The 23,198-nt window shown below is 38.7% G+C and overlaps 1 protein-coding gene across 1 annotated transcript in view; it reads left to right on the plus strand.

Moving 5' to 3' along the window:
• The window catches only part of SLC6A11 (solute carrier family 6 (neurotransmitter transporter), member 11), a 95,032-nt gene that overhangs the window by 25,739 nt on the left and 46,095 nt on the right, over positions 1-23,198 (plus strand). Inside the window, exon 6 of the mRNA XM_009868608.1 lies at positions 19,294-19,428. Coding sequence (XP_009866910.1) covers positions 19,294-19,428 — 135 coding nt within the window. The remainder of the gene's footprint in view (positions 1-19,293; positions 19,429-23,198) is intronic.

The following is a 23,198-nucleotide window of genomic DNA, read 5'->3' on the forward strand; positions in this document are numbered from 1 at the left end:
TGGACATAAATTCACTTTTGAGATGTTGTTAATTATTTTAATGTTCTTACACTTACCACTTATTACAGCCAAAGCCACCGGAAATCTGTGCCGTCTCGCTGCCTTCCCAGACCAGCTAAACAAAGACATGGTGCTCAGGTGTTGTGGATGTGACAAAGGAATAAAATGCTCTGAAATATAGATGACAGAGAAGTCTTCAGGGTTGCTCTTTCCATTTCTAATGCATTGGCATTTCAAAAGTTCATGTTTAAGTTCATGCAGTCATAGTCCTTCACACTAGATTGAATTTATGATGTGCTCATTTCCAGGAAACATTTAAAATTGGCTTCTAGATTTTTATCATAATACTAAAAATGGTTTTAGCCTAGCCTTTTAAATTTGTTGTATAGTCTAATTGGTTTGAATAATTTCAATGAAAGAACACGTTTATTCAAAGCAGAAAACTTCTTAAAGTTTTATGACCTTTGGCAACATTTTCAGAGGAAGGTGTCTCTGGGACAGAATAGCTAGAGAGAAAGAGAACAGGGAGACAGAAAGACGAAATGGAGAAGGGGAGAGAGAGACTTACCATATTCACACAGTTGTGCTCTGTGAAATATTCAAGAGGTTGGTTTACTCTTTTCCTCTTTTTACTCTGCATCCTAATGCACAGTGAAAAAAAACTCCAAGCCTTAAAAGCTCTCAGCAAATAAAGCCATCATTCTTTAACAAGCACTACCACAGAACTCATCTACTCAGATTATGAATATTTAATATTCTAAGATATTAAATATATTAAATGTAACATACAGTTTAACTCCAAATGAAGTGCTTGTGACAATGTTAACAGGATGTTTCAAACTTTTCCATTACTGTAATTTCTCACAAAACATTTTAGTTTTCTGTTTCATCAGATGTGTGATATCAAAATAATTTCCAGTGGTTCTGGCCACTTTCAGTAGAAACATTTTTGTGCTTTTTCTGAGGTTCTTGCTGTTAATTATTGAATCTGAGATCTGAAGTTATTTCCATACTAGCTTTCACATTTAAAATGTTGCAGATGCACTAAATGCAGAGTCTTTGGGAAGCTCAAAATCTAAAGCAGAAAAATATGACAATATAACTTTAGCATATATTGCAACTTGCTGAGCTTGATGATACAGGATATTCATCTTATGCAGAAGTTTTTTCAGTAGCTAGATCAAATGTTTCCAGAGATGAGGTAAGAATTATGTAAAAGGCTGAAGAAAGCTAATTTTCTGAACAATTAAAGTATCATTCTAGACTTGTGATTATTAGGGCTTGGTTTAGTATCTCATTTTTCCAAAGTATTTTTAATTGCTAATTATGACTATTCTGAGCATTTCTATAATGTGTGTACCCACATAGTTGCTGAGTCTTGCTAATTTTTGATCTTCACGTAACATTCATGAAATCTTCAGGTACGGGGAACCAGTTCTTTTTTTGGATCTTGACTATCCATTGATTCATTTGAATAAGTGTTCTTGTGCTTTAAACTTCGAGAAAAGGACACCAGAAGTTCCTTATCTGTTTTTCCTAAATTGCTAGTTGAAGGAAGTAACTGTAGTATTTTCTTTTTTCTTTTATTTCAAATAACAATCACTTCTCTGAGCTAATAGTGACTCCTCACTTGTAGCAACTTCTGCACTATGGCTTTTGAAAGGAGGGGACTTAAATAGAAGCGTTACAGTAATCTTCACCTTATTCATCGGCCCAACCCTCTTCTGTTCAAACTTTCTTGCTTACTTTCTGAATGTATCAACAAATCCTTGTCTGGTGCTGATATTACCTAGTTTGGAACTCTGCCTGGTGTATGGATTTATAAAAATCACAAAAATGTAGAGGTTGGAAGGGATCTTGGGAAGCCTCTTGTCCAGCCTCTTGGTCAAAAAAAGATCAACACTGAACTCAGAACAGTTTTCTTAGTGCTTTGGCTGCATCTTAAAAAATTCTGAGGGCAGAGGTTTCACATGCCTTTGGGCAACCTTTGCCAATGCTTAATTGCCCTCATGACAAGAGTCATTTATTAATTACTTCTTTCTTGCATGTAGATTTGTTCCAGTATAGAATTTTGTTACTGAGTTATAATTTTTTTTTGTCGCTTAGCTTGTTATATTTGTCATCTACTCCTGATTAAAACACATTTTTGTATCATCTGTAGCAATGGTTTGAGTGCCTGAAATTATTTATGCATACAAAATGGCTTTTAAATACTTCTATACTAATAAGCTAAGCTAGTAGTTGGATTTTTTTTAATTTTTTTTTTTTCTTGAGTCTTTCTTTCCTAGTCACCATCACTGGCCTGTTCATGAAAGGGAGTGACAGCTAAGCAGCCTGCAGTCTGTCATGCAGCCATGGGACAACCGAGGAAACTTGCTTATGTTTTTATTCCATGATTATTAGATTTTCCATTTGTTTTTACTGCAATATTAGTATTGCATGATATGTTTCTGCTCTCTGTGCTGTGTAAAAGAGCACTGCTTGTGCCTGCTCTCTAGATGAGGAAGGATTGGATCAAAAGTGTTAAAAAACAACCCACAGTCTTGCTGTCACTTTCAAGTCTGGATATTAGAACTTTTTACCACACCTCCAGCTTTGTGTTTTCAAGTGTGATATCTTATGTTTGCAAGCAAGCCACAAAGAGAAAGGCAAAACTCCCAGTAAAAGGGAAACTAATATAATCATGTCTAATAGATTCAGATCCAAAGGCTGGTTTATGCTGTATTTGGTGTGTAATAAATGCCATAAACTGACCATATCCATATGCGATATTTTTGACATGTCTTGGAAAATCAAGCTAAGACCCTTTCAGTGTTACTGTGAAGAGTTAGACCTAATGAACAAGTACTGCAAAGTCTGCTGAAGCTTTCAACAGGTCTGCCAAAAGATATTATAGAGAAACATTGCCAAAGACAGCTTCCATCTTACAGAATATTCATAATGTATAATATTGCCGTATGAGTTTGTATTCCAAAACATTTTGTTTGTTTTGCCATGTGTTCTGTGGCGATAGAATACGGTATTGAATAATGGTTTGCTTACAAAAAGCAGACAACAGAAAAAGCTTATATTTCTTGCAAAATAATAAACTGCATTCAGATTTACAGTGCATTCCAATTTGTTCTCTGAAACCCTTCCATAAAGAAATTTGTGTAACACCAGTAAGTGTAATTATTTTGGATATAATTTGCCTGCATAATGCTAATTTGAAAAAAATCTGCATAGCTGGAGGAAAACTGCTTTTGGTCTGGGAAACATTTAGTAAATAACAAAAAGTGTAGCGTCAGTTGTAAAACCGGAGATCAGGTTTTGTCATGTTATGACTTATCACAAACTCAGTGGGTTTTGAGATAAAAAGATTACTGTGTTATTTAGTTTTAGAATATCACATTGCTTGTATGACCGCTCAGATCAAGCCCCATATATTTGGGATCTTATAAAATCAGTATCATAAACACTATACTTCTATTATTTTGCCAGAGCCAAAGCCAGATAGCTCTGCCACACTGTTTTGTACTTCTCCACTAGTCACTGGCCGATATTCAATGAGAAATTCTTCTCGCATTGTGTCAGGGTCATCTGGAAGAGGGGCAAATCTCATGGAAGTCTGTTCTTAGATTTTTTTTGACCTAATTTATATATCATAGACAGAGGCTTTGGAAATCACTGTCATTCTATCTGATTCTGACTTTGGATTCTTTCGATCCTTTCCTACTCTCTGTTGAGTTCCCTGAAGTTCATCATCATCCTGATCTTAGAGCATGTTAACTTCGTGTTGTCTCTCCACTTGGTATACTTGAAAAAAACAATAGGAGAGGCTTCTAAAAACAGAGATTGATGCTAAAAGGTAAGGTCAAGAATGTTGTGCTGACTTGACGCAAGAAGACATCAGCCCTTTTACAGATATCAAGTGTCTTTATGAAAGAATCTGGAGGAGCAGACCAACAGCTAACAGGCTGTGTCCCCTGTAAAAAGCAGTGGATGTTGCTCTAAAAGTTGCTTGTTTTTTCAGATCCTAATCGGCTTTGAAAATGTCTTGCACTCTGCATCATCAACTCTGACCTGAAAACATGCTAGAAAATATTAATGTGGTTCTGTCTATCACTTGCTACTCCTTTGCAGTCTGTAGGCACTCTCTTAACCATAGCACAGAATGCATTGCTGAAAGGTGATGCTGTGCTCACCTCTGTTAGTGCAATGTAAGAAAAGGCACCAATAAAGCTACGCTCTCTATGTAACATGAGCTGTGTGAGATGCTTGATTAAATAGTACGACAAGTCAAAAGCTAAAATAATAGATTAATGATTACACAGTATTTCCTATCAAACATTCATGACTTTTCTTCTAACTTATCATTGGATATCCTCATATTATTCTTTGCGTCTCTCAAAGCGATCCTGGTTGGTTAAGAAAATAATTTGCAGTTCATCATTGCAAACTGTTAGACACGTACTTCCAAGCTTTCTTGGTGGTGTGGTTATTGTATATAAACATAAAAGTATGAGGCTCCAATTTTTTTACTTGTCACTTTTATTATTCATTCAAATATTTCACTTTGTACCATGACATCACTGTAAACACCTTAGCAAAGCAGAGAATATTCTTTCCCCTACCACAGGGAAGCAGAATATGGAGTTGAGTATGTGTAAGTGATGGCATAATTTGTTATTTTACTCCTATGCTATTGATCTTTTTCTTTTTCCTTTGTATGTGCATGATGCCTTAACCTATAATGTTCTCCATAGCTTTTTTCTGCTTAGTGGTTCAGTTGGGAGCCTGTCTCATTCTATATGTTGTCTGGCAAACTTGGTTAGATTCCATATGGACTCACAGCTTTTTCCTAGTTTGAGTGTTTTATCTAAGCTTTACACTCAAAACTTAGACAAGGATCTTGTAAAGGCTACTAAGAGCATTTTATGGCTGCGATGAATATGAGGGTCTTAAGCTGGACTTTGTGATATTAATTTTTCATCTATATGGCTATTGTCCTTCCCAGTGCTGTACTGTTCCTTATTTCTTAATTAGTTTCGTTGACTGGTTTGATTTGCTGAGCTGAATGCAACGAAGGGCCATTTAACTGTAAATTGACAAATTTTATGGACGTATATATTAATTTTATGTGTTAAAAGACCAGAGATAAGAGAAAACAACAGTATGATGCAGCCTGTTTGACCAGGGCGTCTGAACCTATTAACAATAATAGAAAAATGTCTTGGTAAGTAGTTTTGACATCGTTAATCTGTGAATGTGATGGGCAGGGAAAAATCACTGAAAACTCAAAGACCTTTTGTAATGAACAATATGACCAATGAAATGTACTGAAATTAGCATCCACATTTTAGCAAGGTTTAACTAAAGGGATGGAGCCCTGTTTTTTTCACTTCTTTGAGCTTCTCAAGACTTTCTGTCCCAGGTTGCAGCTCTGACAGGCCTGAATAGTTTGATACAAAGTAAACATAGGAGCTGCTAAGAGCTTATTCCAACAAATCAAGCTCCGTGCTGGGCATTGCTAGAGGAAAACAAGTAAATAAGGCTGCAACTATACTTAACCACTGGTTACATTTTATTTTTCATTTTTCTGTTGAGGAAAACCTGAGAATTGATGTGAATAGTTTAAAACGCAAGATATAGGGTGTCACGCTCTGGCTGGTTGAGTGTAATGTTACCTCTCAGTATTGAACTCTATGTATTCCCTCCCTTACCTCTCTTTTTGTTGTCGTGCTCCCTCCTCCACCTGCATTTGCAGTGCTGGAGAGTGTAGGGTGATTTATGGGTGTTTCAGTGTTTGTTCCCCCAGACAACTTCATTATCCAGCAGGAGACAATAGAGGGCACAGTAATAGTAAATTTTCCCTCCAACCCCCAAGTTTGTATTTCTTGATTGGTTTATATAATTCTCAGATAGTTGAGACATTTTCAATTTTATGCTTGGAACTTCAAGATCTGAAGGCTTTTCCCCTTCATTCCAAGCCTTAGATTTTGCAAATCCTATGCCAATGCCATCAGGTTAGAGTGCATCCCCATGGCAGAAGATTGACCCCACAAAGCTTCCCACCGCAGGGAAGACCAGCAGCTTCCATGCCAGCCTGCATACCCCTGCTTGAGCTGGCCTGTTGGTATGTAGACCTCTTCTCTTATGCTAGACAGGGCCACGGGTTGGTTTTCTTTGCCCATCCTCAGACAGGTCTCTGCATGGCCCTTCTCTGCAGCTCCCTTGCTTCTCTTGCGTTGTGCACCTCTATAAAACCTAGTTTCTCGGCCTGCAGTGATAGAGTTTTTCAGCTTGCACACATGGTTCTGGGGTAAACTGCAGTGCGCTCAATTTGGATCTAGCTTTGTTTTCTATGAAATAGTTTATCCCGCTGTTGGCAGACCTGAATAGCACTTGTGTTTCTGACTGGATAATTTTGTATCAATTGAGAGAGGACCCAGATTTACATCTCTGTTGATGACAGAGTGCCTTCTAATTTACAATTGTGCAGAAAGGACTGGCATATGGACATAAACCAAGGAAAATAATTGAAAAGAGTATATTGATCTGGTTGAAATGTGAGCAGAAGATAACTTGGTTTGTCAAGACTAATGTGTGTGTTCAGGGTTAGCACTGGGATGGCTACTGACAGATGAAAGAGGTGGAAAGTCTGCTAAGGATTTGGATGTTTGTTTTCTTTGCACTGGTTACCAGCAAGACACTGCAAGGTATCCTGTCTGCTCAAAGACTCCAAATTCAGGGATGGACTTTTCATACCTTTTACCCATCATTTTCTCTGCCCTCCCATCAGGAGTTAAACCTTGCTTGCCAACAGTTAAGGCTCAGTCACTAGTCCCAAAGAAAATTTATTTCTCAATAGCAGGCTATATAAAGGACTTAATGGATTCAATGAGGCAGAAAGAAAGACTAAAAGGATAGAAGAGAAAAAATAAGAGAAAGATGTGTGGAAGAAAAAAAAAAAGAAGAAAGAAAAAAAAAAGAACTGGGGCCCATTGTAGGAGCCCAGGAAAAGGAACTAGGCAGCAATGATTGTATCTCCTGAAGTGTCTTTTGTTTTAGCCTGAAGTAATAGCAAAGAATAGCCCTTCATGGCGAGGCTTTAACACTCTGTCCAAGACTGATCTCTGTATTCAAAGGGAGAAAGTAGAACATTCATGAGATGCATGCAGAGTTCCTGCTATCCGCCTCCTCTGTGTGAGGTTTTAAAACAGCTACTGCAGTATTTTTTACGCTCTCCTGTGCACTGAGCATTTAAGGACACCTCAGATTTGTTAAAGAATGAGATTCTGGTGCCTCTCACAGTGGTTTCCCCGAACTTGTTTGGCAGCTGGGAAAAGCACCAGATAGTAAACTTAAATCAGAGTCATATCTTTATGACTTCATTCCTTCCTGGCTGCATCTTAACAGCAGAGATCCATTTTTATGTGAATGCTTACTTAGACTGGATCTAAGCCCTGGCCCACAGTGCAGGCAAGTCAAAAGTGTGTTTCACTGCACTGAAGGACAGCTCGGGGCACAAGCAGATGCGAGAGGTTTTGGGCAGAGCAATCACCTGATCTGTCAACCTAATGTATGAAAAGAGGGAGGATGAGGGGGCAGGGAAGGCAGAGGGTGGAAGGCTGACTGTGACATCTGCAGTGGTAATGCAGTGAAATTTGCTAGAAAATTAATGACAAAGCTCAAAAGGCATAGACTAACTGAAGCATCTCTCTAGGAGAAATGCATCGACTGGCTGAAGGTAACACAGACAGGTGTTTGTTGTTTTTTTTTCCATTATGGTTTCCAGATACTTTTTAGCCCATTAACAAAAATACACTGACCCAATAAAAAATACTTTAGAAATGCAGTAGTTCGGTCATTTGTGCCTATATGACCCCTTCACATTTAATTTCTCCTTTCACAGAATCTGCCCTTCCTTAGCCATTGTCTTACCCCTCACCTAAAAAACCAATTGGTGAACAAAGCCATACAGATGATGGACAAATAGTAATCAATATGTAACCTGTTCTGTTTAATATGATCATTGTTGATGTATGTGTGTCAGGGTTAAAACGTTATTCCCTCAGGTGCATGACACACTGCTTATATATGCAAAACATAACTTCATAAAATCTCAACAGTTATAAATCACAAAAATCTTTGTGTAGTTGCCCGGGTCATAGTCTCTTTATGCCCGAGTCATAGTCTCTTTATGTATGTACAGAAATGTCTGTATTGCTTTTGTTGAATCTTTGTTTATATATTCGGAATATTGCTTGCACCTTTTCTTCAGCAAGAGCAGAAAGGGTATCTTCTTGGTCCCTCGACTCAAATACAAAACCGTGAGAATTGGTATCCACATATTGCAATGGCTCTCTTAGTATGCTTTAATTTTGTATTTCTTCAGCCAAAGTAGATATAATCCTCTGTTCTCAAACAGATAGTTTGTTCTTGGCTAGTACTAATCTAAAAACTTCGGGGGGACCTAAGAGCTGCCTTCCAATACCTGAAGGGAACCTACAGGAAGGCTGGGGAGGGACTTTTTACGAGAGCGTCCACTGATAGGACAAAGGGAAATGGGTTTAAGTTGAAGGAGAATAGATTTAGATTGGACCTTAGGAAGAAATTCTTCAGTACGAGGGTGGCAAGACTTTGGGATAAATTGCCCAGAGATGTTGTGGCTGCCCCCTCCCTGGAGGTGTTCAAGGCCAAGTTGGATGGAGCCTTGAGTAGCCTGATCTAGCTGAGAGGTGTCCCTGCCCATGACAGGGAGGTTGGACTAGATGATCTCTAAGGTCCCTTCCAGCCTAGGCCAGTCTAGGATTCTGTGATTGATTCATTCTTCGCAATCGACAAAGCAGTTTATAGGTATCCATCCCTGCGGTGCTGTATGCAAAGGTTAGTGGTATATCAAATACCTGCCAGTGGGAAGACAGTCTCTTTAGTTTCTGCAGTCGGTACAGGACAGATTCTTGCTTCTATCTACAATGTAAAGATGTCTTTGTAGTAGAAGTTTTGTTTACAAGGCTGTTCTTGTGAGATTTACAAACTTTAATTCTGTAATACCACCCTGGTGTCAGCTCACGTGGATTGAATCCAAACTCGGTCTTCAGAAGGAAAGCTTAATGAAATAAATTGCTACATGAACAAAGGCAGCTTCAGGCAGCTGCTGGTGCTATGTTGGTAACTAAAACACAAGCCTGAGAAGCAAGTTGACTCCTATTCACTTCTGTTCCCAGGGGAATGAAGAATCTGTGTTTAAAAAAAGAAAAAACATCCTGTGCTTGATCGCATCATATGTAGAAAGCATAAGGCACTGCTCTAACGGTCTGACGTAAATATTTAACGGGAATAAAAACTTCTGTGGATATAAAATGTGCTTGTTGCTGAGATGATACTGTAGTTCAGGTCAGTAAGTATTTTTGGGTGTTAGTTTTTATGTCACTTGTTCCTAGAGTGCCTCTCTGAGGTTAGACTCTCAGTGGAACAAGTCTTGGATGAGCACAGTGAGATACCGCTGTTCCCCAAAGAGCTTTCCTTTACATCCGTGTAGCAGACAGTCAGAGGTCTCAGTTGAAGTGAAGGGGTGAAGGGAGAGCAGAGAGATCAAAGCATTTGCCTGCGATAGAAAAATAAATGTGTGGCAGTAACATACTCTTAAGTCACACTGCCTTTCAGCCCAGTGTCTTTATTGTGTGGTTGCTCTCGTTTTTCCTATGCATCACATCACCTCTTCTTCTCAGACTGAAACTCAGCTCAAAAACGTAGTTGAAGTGCAGCACGCTGTCAGATCCCTGTCCTACAAGTCCGCCTTGAGGTGATTTAGGGGCTAGATGTAGAGGCTGTTTAGTGGGGAAGTTACAGTGCGATAAGCCTTTAAGCAAAATAAAGATAGGACTAGCTGCATTATAATAGATGTAGTAGCCGTAGGGAATGGAAATATGGAGAATCAGTCTCTGCATGATAAGAATACTTGTTAGTTTAGCTGGTAAGATGATTTATTTTATTTCTTTTAATTATTATATTTAATAAGCAAGTAGCACTGCAAATACTTTACGATGAATACATCTCTTGGCTGTCACCATGGTGATGATAACTGCCTGTATTCCTCAGTGGATGATAGAAATGTGACTTTGCAGAATGATAGACAAACCTTTTTCAATAATAAAAGATAAGCTCTTTATCATTCTGTAAACATCCTGAACCTCCCAATAGAATCATAGAATGGTTTTGGTTGGAAGAGACCTTTAAATGTCACCTAGTCCAATACGTAAGACAGTTTCATGATTACAAAAATTATCAAAAGAAAGAAGAGGGACGAGTGTGGTACAGGGATGTCTTTTTTTTTTTTGCCTGCTTGTTTACAAATCACTTCTTTCCAGCATTTATGCACAAGGTTAAATAATTCTGTGGTACTTTTAGAAAATGCAGAATTTAGAGATGGCCACTGACATATCTACTTGAGTGCCTGAAAGATAGACTACATATCAAAAAGAGGCTTGTGTATGATCTTTATTGATGCTATATTGACAATATTGACATCTTTTATGTTTGTAGCTACCTGAAGAAGGAGGAGCTCGAAGCTAGGAAACCTCATCCTAGCTCCTACCATTTTGGTGGATAGCTTTGTATCCACTTCCCAGACTGCAGGCAGTCATTTTTTTTAATGGTGCTCGTTTGGGAGTACGGAGTGTGTGTGTTTTGGTGTTGTGTGTGTTCGAGGTGGTTTTTTTTAAGGACAAGTGGCAAAAATCCAGCAGGACAAGCAAGCTTTCTACGCTGGAGAAGATAAGGAATGTTCTGGTAAAGCTCAGTCTCACAGGAAGTTGTTGATTCACTGAAACTAGTTGTTCTTCAGAGCAGCTAATAATTCAATGACAACAACACTCATCTGAAAAAAAAAACAACCAATTTCGTATTCTCCAGCAAGCAGTCATCTGGATCAGAGAAATGGGTTTACCAAAAATGTTGAGTTCTTCCCAGTATAGCTTTAAGATCTTACAAAGTTTTGCATGATAGGAAAATAATCTCCTATCCTGTTCTGACCCTTGTATCTTTATCTACTTTACAGGTTAAACATTTTTAAAATACATCAGAACCTAGTGCCTTCAGTGAGAGCTAGAAGGTGTGTCTGGAGTAGTTAAGAAATCAAATTCACTCAGCACCTTATCAGTTCCTCATTTCAGCCTGAGTAAACTCAGTTAAAAAACTGAAAATTCAGGTGCTAGTATGGGAAAGTTCTGACCTGTTGTAAATTGTTTTCGTAGAAATGGAATTGTCCTATATTAGGAATAGTTGTCCCATATTAAACATTTTTTTACAGCAAAATTCAGGTTTCTGTGCATGCATGCAATTAATATCAGTGTCTGGCTTGTATATAAAGCTAAACTAGGTGGCATTCAGACGTCTGAAAATCCTGCAAGGTTTGGAGAAGGAACAGCTTTGGTTTATAAAAGCTTGAACTTTTTTAAAGACCTTTTCAAAATTAAAAAAAAACAAACTCAGTTGATTAATTAGTCCTAATTGATATTTAAAATTCTTCCTGATTGAATTTAAAGTTGACTTTTACTTGATTAAAGAGCAGTCTTTGATTTTGAGATATTTGTGGCTCTGCAAATTCCCTGCTGGATGGGAGCTCTACATAAACACTTTTGCTTGCAGTAATGAGCTTAGTCAAGATGCTCAAGTTTGCTTCCTCCCTATCAGTCCTTGTCTCCCTGCCCACAACCACAGGGCAGGTCCTCCTCTTTGTGCATTTGGATGTTAACCAAAACAACAAATTAAAATTATTCTTGTAGATACTCATAGTTATTGGATACCATTATTTCTTTTGCCATTCTAGTTTGAGGCTAGCCCATTTATGGTGGAGATAAAACCATGAATTTAGATCCATAGGCTCTTCAGGGTAAGAAAAAAGCCACACACACTCACACACCCCACCCAACAAAACAAAAAAATCTCAGCCTACTCGGTAGGTACTGGGGATGATAACGTGATAATGGGATTGCTTCTTTTGTGTTTACACTGGTAGAGCTGTATCTGCTTGCCAAATTGTAGTGCTCATTCAGCTAAAGATGTTCTGCAACTTTCCGCATTTGAAAATTATACTACAGACCTCCCTGTGCTTCACAGAATTTTTTTGGGCATACTGCTGGAATTTTTGCATTGACAGGCTATTAACAATATATTACTGTGTGACAAGTATGCCTTCTAACAAACGGGTAGCAGACTCTCAGGCGTGTTAGTGTTTAGAATTGTTGCATCCTTTACTTTTTCTAACAGCCTAACTCCTCTGAGGACACTCTGGCCGTTGGTAATTGTAGGGTGAACTCTTCCTGCTTCCCTCCTGTGGCACTTAATAACAGCAAAAAATGTAGTAGCATTGATGAAACAGTGTGACTATGAATTTGACTGAGCCCTGTTCAGACTGGAATGAATTCTTGAACTGTGGTTTAAAGATCTTCTCTTAGGATCCAGTCCATCAGTTATGATCAGTCCCAGATTTTTTAGAAGCTGTTGGCAAGTTCTTTGTAAGTGATTAGGTCACTATTAAGCTGTGCGCATGTATGGTCAGATCAAGAAAAAACTCTAGTTATCTGCATTTACCATTTATTTAGTTCTTAAATGCAGGTGCTCAGATAACTGATTTAAATAATGTTATAAAATTAACTGCTTCTGCATGTTATATAGGCCCTTTTGTGTGTCCCGTCCCCATGGTCGGGCTTTACTTATAATGTCTGCAAGGAGGGGAGATTCTGTTCCAAGCATTCTTAGTCTGTGTTTTCCAGTTGCATGGATTGGACAGTCCCTGCAGAATCACTGCAGCTGCCTGCTACTTGCATAGCAAGGTTTCTGAAGGAGATGTGGAGAGTTCTGCACCCTCTCATTATGTTCAAACCCTGAGCTGAGAAGCAGGGATAGCAAAGGAATGGGATGTTGCTGGGGTGCAGCGGTTTGGTGGTATAGATTCAGCTGTGTTCCAGGTTATTTGCCTTAAAATCTCTCAGGCTGTATTTATGACCATTTCTGTTTGGTTTCTCTTGGTAGTCTAACAAGGGAGTGTTTTGGGGCAACAGGGTCTATTAAATAAGAGAATTTTCACCATATTTGGTAAAAGCTAGACTTCAATGTATTTCATGGAAAACTAGCTTAGCACCTGATCTAGGCAATACATTTTTTTTGATTAAATATGTGGTCTGTCAACCCCACTGAAATAGTCAACAATCTAGAAGAGCAATTTTAGCAGAAATAAGACAGATCTCAACTTCGGTGGTTCTGGGCAATCTGGAAACAAAAGCAGCTGTGGTAATTAGCTTGGAAATAACTTCAAGTAACACCTCTGTAGAAAACTTGATGCTTCTTAAGGAATATTTATGGGGAGAAATAGCTCATCATCTAAGTAATTCTTCACTCACTTCAGCCAGGACAGGGAGCTGCTGCAGTGCAGTGATGTTGGCTGTCTTTGGGACCTTTTCATTGCTTTCCAGTTGTGGTTGTATTCCTGGCCTGGCCTGAGAGAGGTTATCAGTGCTGTGTTAAAACTTCTACCATATTCTTCCTTCCCTACTTTGGAACTTACGATTCCAGGTAGGCACTTTTCTGAACACAGAGTGCATTGTTGAAGTGGAATTTGGAAAGTGTTGAAAAGTTCCTGAAGTCAGACACAATATACAGAGTAGATGTTGCTGAAAAAAAATAGGAAAAACCCCACTTTTTCCCCACCATTTTTTAGTATTAGAATCATAGAATTGTGCAGGTTGGAAAAGACCCTTGGGATCATTGAGTCCAACCATTAACCCTACTCTACAAAGCTCACTCCTAAACCATATTTCCCAACACCATATCTAAACAAATGAAGCTTGTAAATAATGATGATGCTTGTTAAGGCATTTTTCAGTTAAGAAAGATCTCCAATCCACCCATTCAGTAGAAAGTATGCCAAACAAAACTGGAACAGAATGTTTTTGCATTGACTCAAAACAAATTTCAAATTGAATTTTCACTTCATTGTAATGAAATCTGGTGTAGCATGACTCAGGATTTTATTTACTTATTTATTTTTGCCTTCACCACCACATGGGTAAAAATCAAGACTTGTACATCTCTGCCAGATAGAGATTTTTTTGTTTCCCAGCCAATGACCGCGGTGTGAGGTGGTATTAAAAGTGTTTCTGCTTTTACTGTATCATCTTCTGCTTCCTGTGATCACTGCTTTTAACAAGGTTTTTAAAGTGCCTTCTCCTGGCTCGTGTTTTCTACTTCATCTTGCATTCCCAGTGAATTGTTCTTCTTTGATATTTATTTCTCAGCTCTGAAATCTCATTAAATTTTCCTACTTGTTGGTTTTTAAATGTCTTTTTACTCCAGGTGAAACTGTCTGCACTTGCACGTAGTTCTTCAGCAGTTGCGCATGGATCTTCAGTTCTTCTTCTGCTATTTGTGTATAATCTGGTTAAGGATAGTTCACAGGATTATTCTAGAGCAGATTTTTCTCTGTGGATAAACAAGATGAACAGAAGATAATAATGAATAAATGTATAACAGACATAGAGAATATAAAAATCCATGTTTCTGGTGGGTTTTCGGGCCCCTCTAAGTCATATACAGATCCTCTCATCTGTAATTCTGTTGGGCTTTTGGTTTAGTTTCTTCTTCTGCATATGAGATTTTTGGCTTTAAAATGTAAGCAGTTTTAGAATATTTTCCCCATACTTTTAAAAAACCTTGCGAAGCGGCTGTCGTTCCTTCATACTGTTTTACATAATTTTTCTTGTAAAAACATTTAATGTTGAAAACATCTCTTTTTGGGTCTCATTTGAATGTCTGTAGATGCTGTAGTGTCATATCAGCAAAAGACTTTATCAGACAACATAGTATGGAAGATTTCACAGTATACTATGGTAGTTGAAAAAGAAAATATTCTATACAGTTATAATCCGCTGTTAACATCTAGGAAGTTGTGAAATTGGAAGAATATTAGTAGAGGAAAGTTCTTTGGATTAACTGTGGCGTGTAGAACTCCTTTTAAATTTTGATGGAAGTCATGGCCAATTTGGTAATATCTAGGGGTGCCTACAAAGCTACCAGAGCTGCCAGACAGTGATAAGATCATGGTATTTCTGTAGTTGTACTAATACGCCCTTCTGTATCATTGTAAAGCAGCATAAAAATTACTCTCTTCCTCCCTGTCACATCACTCAGGCAATGAAATTTTGGTTCCCAAGCTGTTTCATCACACAGAAGCGTGCTCCCGAGCGGGCATAATTTTATTTGTCCTGTGTAGACAAACCTTGTGTGTCACTGACGTCTGAAGATTGCTCAGCAGTCTGCTCTCAGCGAAGGACATTGGTGATGTCAGGCTAGTTTGCTGTGGTCACAGCGTCAGCTAAATATATAGGCTAAGAGTCTGGCCAACAGGCTGAAAAACACACAGTGAAAGACAAGGATGAGCAGGACATGGAGTCAGGTCTTATTCTCCATGAACCTGAGTCTGGGCAAATTGCTGGCAATTCTTGTATTCATACTGGTTGTGTGTATAGCCCAATGGAGCAGCAGAGATCTGTAGGGGAGGGGGATTAGCAAGCCAGTAATTTTCTGAAGCATCAAGTGACATTAAACCCTTTCATTCCATTTATAAAATGCAATTGGTTCATTAGAGTGCAAAGAAACTCAGACATTGCAACTTGCAGGAGGGAGTTTCCTTGACTTCCTAGGTTCAAAAAGTTAAGTTTTGTTCATTGAATTCTAGTTCATTTATGTTCTCAGCAAGAGTCAAGCAAAGAATTAAAGTTCACTACTTCCTATTCATGACTTGCCCTGCTAAGAAGCTGCTGTGAGGCAGTGTGTGAACATCAGGCTGGTGTGTTCTGTAGTGGCTGTAGCCAGAGAAATCTGGTTTTAGACTTTTAAATTTCTGTGGATGTGTGGCTCTATTAATTTCGTTCAGGGCTTCTTCCTTATTTATTCTCAAGGGATTTATCATGTATTAGTTTTACATTCTCTCATAAGGCAAGTGACCTTCACTTGGACCTCTGCAGCATGATCTGGCCAGAAAGTTCAGAAAAGCACCTTTTAATTTAGGGCAAGTTCAACAATCTCAGTAGCCAAATGTGAACCTATACACCATATTTGCACTTTAAAGATATAGAGATATGAAAAGATGCAAACCGGCAGCTAGTTCGGTTCTCAAGATCTTTATGGTGCCATACTCATGAAATCATTGCATAGATACCTAAATATCTTTATAACTAACCTTGAGTTACATAGACGCCTAAGTCTCATAAGGTTATGCTAATTAAAATTCCAATACTTGGTGCTTAGTTCCAGTACTATGGTACTTAAAGCTCATGGCAGCCAATGGAATACCTGTTATCGGGATCTTTGGTCCTGATGTGCTTCCAGTTAAGCACTTAAGTCTGCTTAAGAGCTGTTAGATGTCCAGGTAGGTGCCTTTTCACATACTTGTTTGTCTAAATATCTTTGTACGTTTGTTTTTGTTATATTGCAATAGGAGAACTTGGTGCAAAAACTAGCATGCCAGAAATTTTTAGTTTGTTTCCAACCGCTTAAACACTGGCATTGCTCTGACAAGGGTTTAAAAAAAGCATTTTGAGCATTGGAATGCAAATTAACATACCAAGCAATTAAAGTCAATTAAAACAGGATGCAGTGTAATTAGAAACAGTTGTGTTCACATTTATATTCAGAGAGGTTTGATGTGTTGAAAGAAAAGAAAACAATTCAGGAAACTTTTAATGCCTACAGATGTGATGATGATACTAATAATGGCATTTGAGTTCTGAAATTCCCCATCATCCCTCACCTCAGGAGCTCTTGAGAAGCATCATAGAACGGGCAACTGATGGATTCACTGGATGCAGTGGAACTCAGTAGCTCCACGTACAGGGAGACTCGAACGCCACCTGCAAGTGGTGGCCATCTCTCCCCTCTCTGAACTCAACACACACAGACCTCTTGCAGCACAAGTGGGGTTTGCAGGTTTAGCGGCTGTACAAGCACTAACACCAGGAAATTGTCAACAGCACCAGTTGGCTTTCCCACACACACTTCCTTGGTATCGCTCCCATCATGGTTCTGGATATCTGCATTAGTATTTATTGCCAGAAATACCGAGCACTCTATAGTCTTCTTTTTCATGGTAGCCAGAAAGGAAGGAGAGCCGCGTTACTCAGCTACCTTCGTGATTAAAAAAAAAACATGCGCGAGGTCGTGGTTCTAGTACTTGCAGTAATGTCAGGAGGTGTGCATGGGCTGTTTAAGGCATTTGGAAAAGGAGGCTGCGAAGTATAACTCTGCAAGCCTGGATGGCTGCTGCAGAACTGCAGGATGCTGTGCAAGGACCTGACCTCTCCTGGACACAGAGATGAGTGGTCTCGGCTCTTCCTTGATGGAGCTGGGTGAGGAAATACACCCAAAGGCCGTTGGGAAGAAATGTACCCCCACAAAACTGCCATCTGTTCACTGATATTAAAGGTTTCAAGGCAGTGGCAGGATTGGCAAGACAGCAGACTGCAAACCATATACTTAATAAATATTGTTCTTTAATGTTTTAACAGCTATTCAAGTGCAATAGCTTCCATGTCGTCAAATGTGTGTGTCCACTGACTCTTTATTAAAAGCGACTATCGATTTAAAAGTAAAAGAAGAAAATAACTGGCAAAGAATTAAATATAGAAAGCAGTTTCCAGCTAGTCTGTCCTCTCCATCCAATATAAAGCTTAAAGCATGGCCATGTCCATTCCCTATGTTTTTACTTCTCAGTAAATGATGATCCACCTAAATATGGAGAGGAGTCTCTTTGAGATTTGGTCTGTTTGAACTTAGCCAGTCCTATCAGTTTGTATTTCCCCTTATAGTCAGTTACAATAAATCTTAAGCACTGGGAGAAAGCCTTTCCATTTTGCATTTTATTGACCTATGAATTCATCAATTCAGGCTTCTGAGACCTGTAGGAATACAATGGTTGTCTTCATTTCCTGGGCAAGTCATGGTTTCTATTTTCAAAGGGGGTAAGATCTGGGAGATACATAGATGTTTGCTTCCTGTTATGGTCAGCAAGAGTGAAGTGTCCAAAATGTCTTGGACAGCTGGACATGTTTGAAGGTCTACCATGCAATATCGAATTTTTCCATTCCTGAGCGTACCAGAGGCATCCATGAGATAATTTCATGTTGAGGTTGAATACCTGGCATGGTCTGAAAAATCAAATTTCAGTTCATTAGCCATGAAAATGTGTTTGAGTATGCTTTCATGGGTTCATTCTCTGATGTATCTCTCTTATTTGAACAGACATGAGACAGTTAATGAACTTTTGACTTTAAAATGTATATTTTTGAGGACTATACAGGTTGTATTTTTCAATAGATGATCTTCTCTATTCCTGCAGCTTGTTAAGTAATTTTGATTTGTGCAAAGCAGATATATAAGAGTATCATCTCATATTGTAATATTTTTATACCTACTCAGCACAGGCAGAAATGGCTAGAGGGAATTATTGGAGTGTTAAGTATAAGGTATGTTATTATTTAAAGGAAATATTTATCCTGGCACAAAATTTATCATTTAATCCATCTCCAGGCTTGAAAAACTATATACTGCTCTCAGGTTTGAGATTGTAAAATGGATCGGTTCTGCTCATTTTTTCCTTTGGAAAATGTGACTTCTTGCAGGTTTCTGGAAAAAGCTTAGTTGCTCCCCATGCACACAGTAAAACTGATTTCTGTTGTATGGCTATATATGTGAAAAGAGAAATTCCTGGGCTTGAGTGCTTCAGAAATTTTCCCTGAAGATGCTTTCCATGATAAGGGCACTGAGCAAATCATGAGGACATGTACAGAGCATCCAACTTTTAGGCTTGATGAAACATTTATTCGACAAACACAGACATGCAGGCAAAGCAGTCATATGCGATGACAGTGTAGCAATTACCAGGTAACTGAGAATTCATTGTATGTGTTGCTATATAATATATACAATAGAATGCAATTAATTACCTGCTATTATGAGCCAATTTCCCTGTGCTTGTGTTTGGAATTGTACTTGGTGCAGTACAGCGCCTGGTCGCCTGTCATGAAGAAAGAGTAAATAACATACTTAGAAAGTGGTGACCTTTCCTAAAAGACTTTGCTAGTTTAGAAGGGAATATGGTTGGAGGACAAAATTCACACTCATGAAGGCATCAAAAGCACTTTTTCTCTAGGAAAAGGTTTGTTTATTGTCTGATGGCAAGGCGGATATGGAAATTTGGTGGATTTGTTATAGTTGGAAGAATATATTTTTCTAATGTTTGTTGCTTCTTCCTAGGTCGTGTACGTAACAGCCACGTTCCCCTATATCATGTTGATGATTCTTCTGATTCGTGGAGTAACACTACCAGGCGCTTCTGAGGGGATAAAATTCTACTTGTACCCTGACCTTTCTCGACTGTCTGACCCACAGGTAGGATCATGGTTCACGTATTTTTTTTCCTTTCTGACTAGGAAAAACGGCAAGTTTCATGGTTGTTACAGTGTGCGTGCAGGTGGTTGCTGGGCAGTTGTTTATTGTTAGAGATTTGGAATTGTGGGTAGTGCTTTAAAGCCGTCCCGGCCTGCATGTGCTGGATTATATTATTCTTTTAGTAGAAAAGTACCTTGGTTGGTAAATCTGAATTTCCACTGAGGGACAAGAGCATTGCCACTGGTTCAATGGGAACAAATTTGAGACTTACTTATTTCATGGTTCTTCTTTCATTCCAAATTTAAATCTCACTCCAGATTAGTAAAGAAATTAATCATTCAGATGATTGTTGTCTTTGAAGCAGAACCCTATATGCAATCAAGGAGGATTTAAGTACTGAAACAAGGAATTCTTTTGTTGTTTCCAGAGCAGAGTTGAACATGGAAATACTGGATCAAGTTGATTTTATTTATTTTTTTTTAGTTACAGATGAGTACAATGTACAATGAGTACAATTTGTCTGATACCAAAGAGGGAAAATGACACAAGCTCTACAAAACCTGACAGACTGCAGACAGCATTGTAGTTGTCAGGTTTGGCAATGTACGAGACATTATACAGTGTTACTCCTAAGGCTACTACAGTATTAAGTGGATCTTGAGATGGAGATAGAAAGGAAGCTTGGGAATATTTGTCAAAATTACTAGGGTTTTTTTTATCTCCTTACTGAAAATATGTATTTTTTTTTGCAAAAGACAATAGGAGGCACCTTTCAGGTTGTTTCCTTCAAGTGTCTCAACTGACTGACTCCTGTGAAGTTCACTCGAAACAAGTAATATTTCTACAGAAAAAAAGACAGCTAGGAAGAAAAAGCTCCATTCCAAATACTGAAAATTTTAGATGGGAATTTAATCATGTTGCCACTTTGGGACTTCGTTTCCATCATTCTATGTCAGCGTTGATGGTAAGCGGAAGAAGAGTTGTGGAGGTGGTGTTAGGATGTCAGTGATGTGCAATGGGTGTCCAATAGCTAGCTTGCTTAAGGGTGGCCTCAGTTCACCTGAGAAATGAGCACAGTAGCAGAAAAAAACCCCAACAGGATTCTCACAGCTATTTGTGCAACATATAATAGACTCAGACTGTAGTAAATACAGCAAGCCAGTCCAGTTCCAAGTGAGATCCATGTATCAACGCATTTTAGCACAGAGACAAGAAGTTTGTCTATCGTATGCTTATGTGAGGGCATGGATCGCATCTGTTTCTTCTGTCCAGTTTTTCACCCCGCTGCGTGGTTCTGACAACTAGAGTTACTCACTGCCTTAACAGAACTGTTTACTGAGGACTCTTTTCTTGTACTACACCATGATCATTCCTCCACCTGCAAGGTCTATTGACCTTACATGAATAGAAGGTAGGTCCTGCTGCTTAAATGTTGATTTCTTCACTCGTGCAGCGGTGTGAGAGAACCCAGTTAACAGGATTTTGCCCTGTGTGTGGATTTTTCACATAACACCGACACTCTGGCTTCTGTTTGTCATTGAGGAAGGGCATGCAAGCTTAAGCAACACTATTGTCAGGCTACAAGGGGGTTTTATATGCCTATTTACTGTACTGGTTGCATTTGTAAAGAAATGCATTGTTGCCATGACAATTTCCAAAGCACAAAGTATTAGTCTGGGCAGTCTGTAAAGTACAAAGCACTTAAGGCACGTGCGCGTGTATCTGTTTGTCCCTCATACATAGCCCAGCTGATACTAGAATGTCTTCTGGGAAGGCTTAAGAGATTGCTCTAACAAGCCAACTTTCTTCTCCGTTTCAGTGAGACTCTAACTGACATGTTGCCATAGTTGAGCTTTGATATTTGAAACACCTATCTGTAGGAAAAAAGCTGAAGTAAAGATTGTGAACACTGTAGTATGCGTGGTGAAGTGGTGTGTTAGAGAATTATTTGTGTCTTGAAAAATGCTCTTGCAGTGAAATGGAAGTATTTTGTTGAGGTGAATCATCTGAGTTTTTGAAGAAAGGTCTCCGAGTTATGGGTGAGATCTCTGCTCAGTTTTTGAGAAATAAAGGAAGTCGAGCTTCTCAATCTTAAAAACAATTTGACATGACTTGTTTTTGTTAAAAGAAGTTAAATGGAATTGGTTCATCTTTTTTTTTCAACTTTAAATGGTAACAATGTAGATAGATAGACATTTTTCTTTTTTTTGGAGAAGTAGAACTTAGTAATGTTCAAACCCACAAATTTTTCATCAAAACCTCTAATTCCATAAGCCTCCTCTCAATTCATTCCAGGCATGTTTGCCAAGGAGCAAGTATAGGACAACTGAAGTAACCGTGACGTTTGTGCCTCCAGTGTTCATCTTTACTCCTGTTTATTTGGATTTACTCCACAATATCAAAGCAGAGTGCATGTGTACTAGCAAGAGTTGTTCTCCTCTTCAGTTGGAGGTCTGTTTAAATAACATTCCCGGGAGACTACTGTGTCTGTATTAGGAGAGCAGTATTTGAACCACAGTGCCAGCTATGTTTACTGTGGATTAAATAAATTAAGTTTCTCTTCAGGGCTCACTTTAGTTTGAAGTTCTTGAATCTTTTGTCTTTGCGTAATTTGCATTCCACGGTTTGTTATAGCTTTCTAAGCAGCTATTCATCTGTCTTTTCAGTCCCTCTTAGCTTTCAAGTGCTGTGTTCTCTATTTCATTTTTATATTCTATCTTTTCAGCAGACTGAATCCTCTTGGTCTGCAAATGCCAGCTTTTGTCCTGTGTATCTGTAGAGCTCATACCAATCACTTTTCATTATAATAGTGGAGTACTATATTTAAGCTTCAGAAAGGCTTTCTTTCATCAACAGAAATATCTCTATAGCCTTCATGCACAAATTGGCTTGGAATCATATATCCCTCTACCCCAATCTGGAAATACAGGTGCTGTTTATGGCTTAAATATGGGTTATAACTCACACAAAAGAACTATTTTACAAAGTTGATAGGATTGTTGGGGTTTTTGTGTGCAAGTCTGACTCAGAATATGGTTCTGGTTGTCCCTCAACACATTTAAGTGACTCAATATGTAATTGCGCTTGTGTGTGGTACTCGCTGCTCCTTTACTGGGCAAAATGCTTGGTTCTTTGTAACAGGATTTTCCAAACACTTGTGTGTGGAAGAGGTTCAGTCAGTTAGGGACCAGCAGATGTACCAGTTTGGTGGATCAAGGAGTTATATTATGGCCAGTGATTTTGAAAACACACAGAGGTAAATTTAAACCCTGCTGTAGCAGTGGATTCTTAAAATGAGGAGGAAAATGTGTGCTTGTATGCTAATAACTTGCGGAGTTACTGTTTATTTTTTTTAAAAAAAAGTATTGTTTCCATGAAGATAGTCATTAAAGCATCTGTAGGGGTGGACATGTTGACATAGCCAGAATTGCACTCTCCTCTGAACAGCTGGTGCTTACCAAAATTTTGAACAAATTTAATTGTCTCCTTCTCTGGAGACTTTCAAAACCCACCTGGACGCATTCCTGTGTGGCTGCCCAAGGGGTCCTGCTGTGGCAGAAGGGTTGGACGAGATGATCTCTAGAGGTTCCGACCCTGAACATTCTCTTATTCTATGAATTGATCTCGGTTCTGTGACTAAATAGCATATGAGTACATTTCTATGTGGCAAGAATATAGGTTGTTCTTTCTCTCTGATACGCTCTGGTGTGAATGTTAAACATGATAAAGGAACGGCGGGGCACATTGTGCGTCAGGTACAGGAAAATCTG

This window comes from Apaloderma vittatum, unplaced genomic scaffold (genome assembly GCF_000703405.1).
Source record: "Apaloderma vittatum isolate BGI_N311 unplaced genomic scaffold, ASM70340v1 scaffold204, whole genome shotgun sequence".
Classification (NCBI taxonomy): Eukaryota; Metazoa; Chordata; class Aves; order Trogoniformes; family Trogonidae; genus Apaloderma; species Apaloderma vittatum.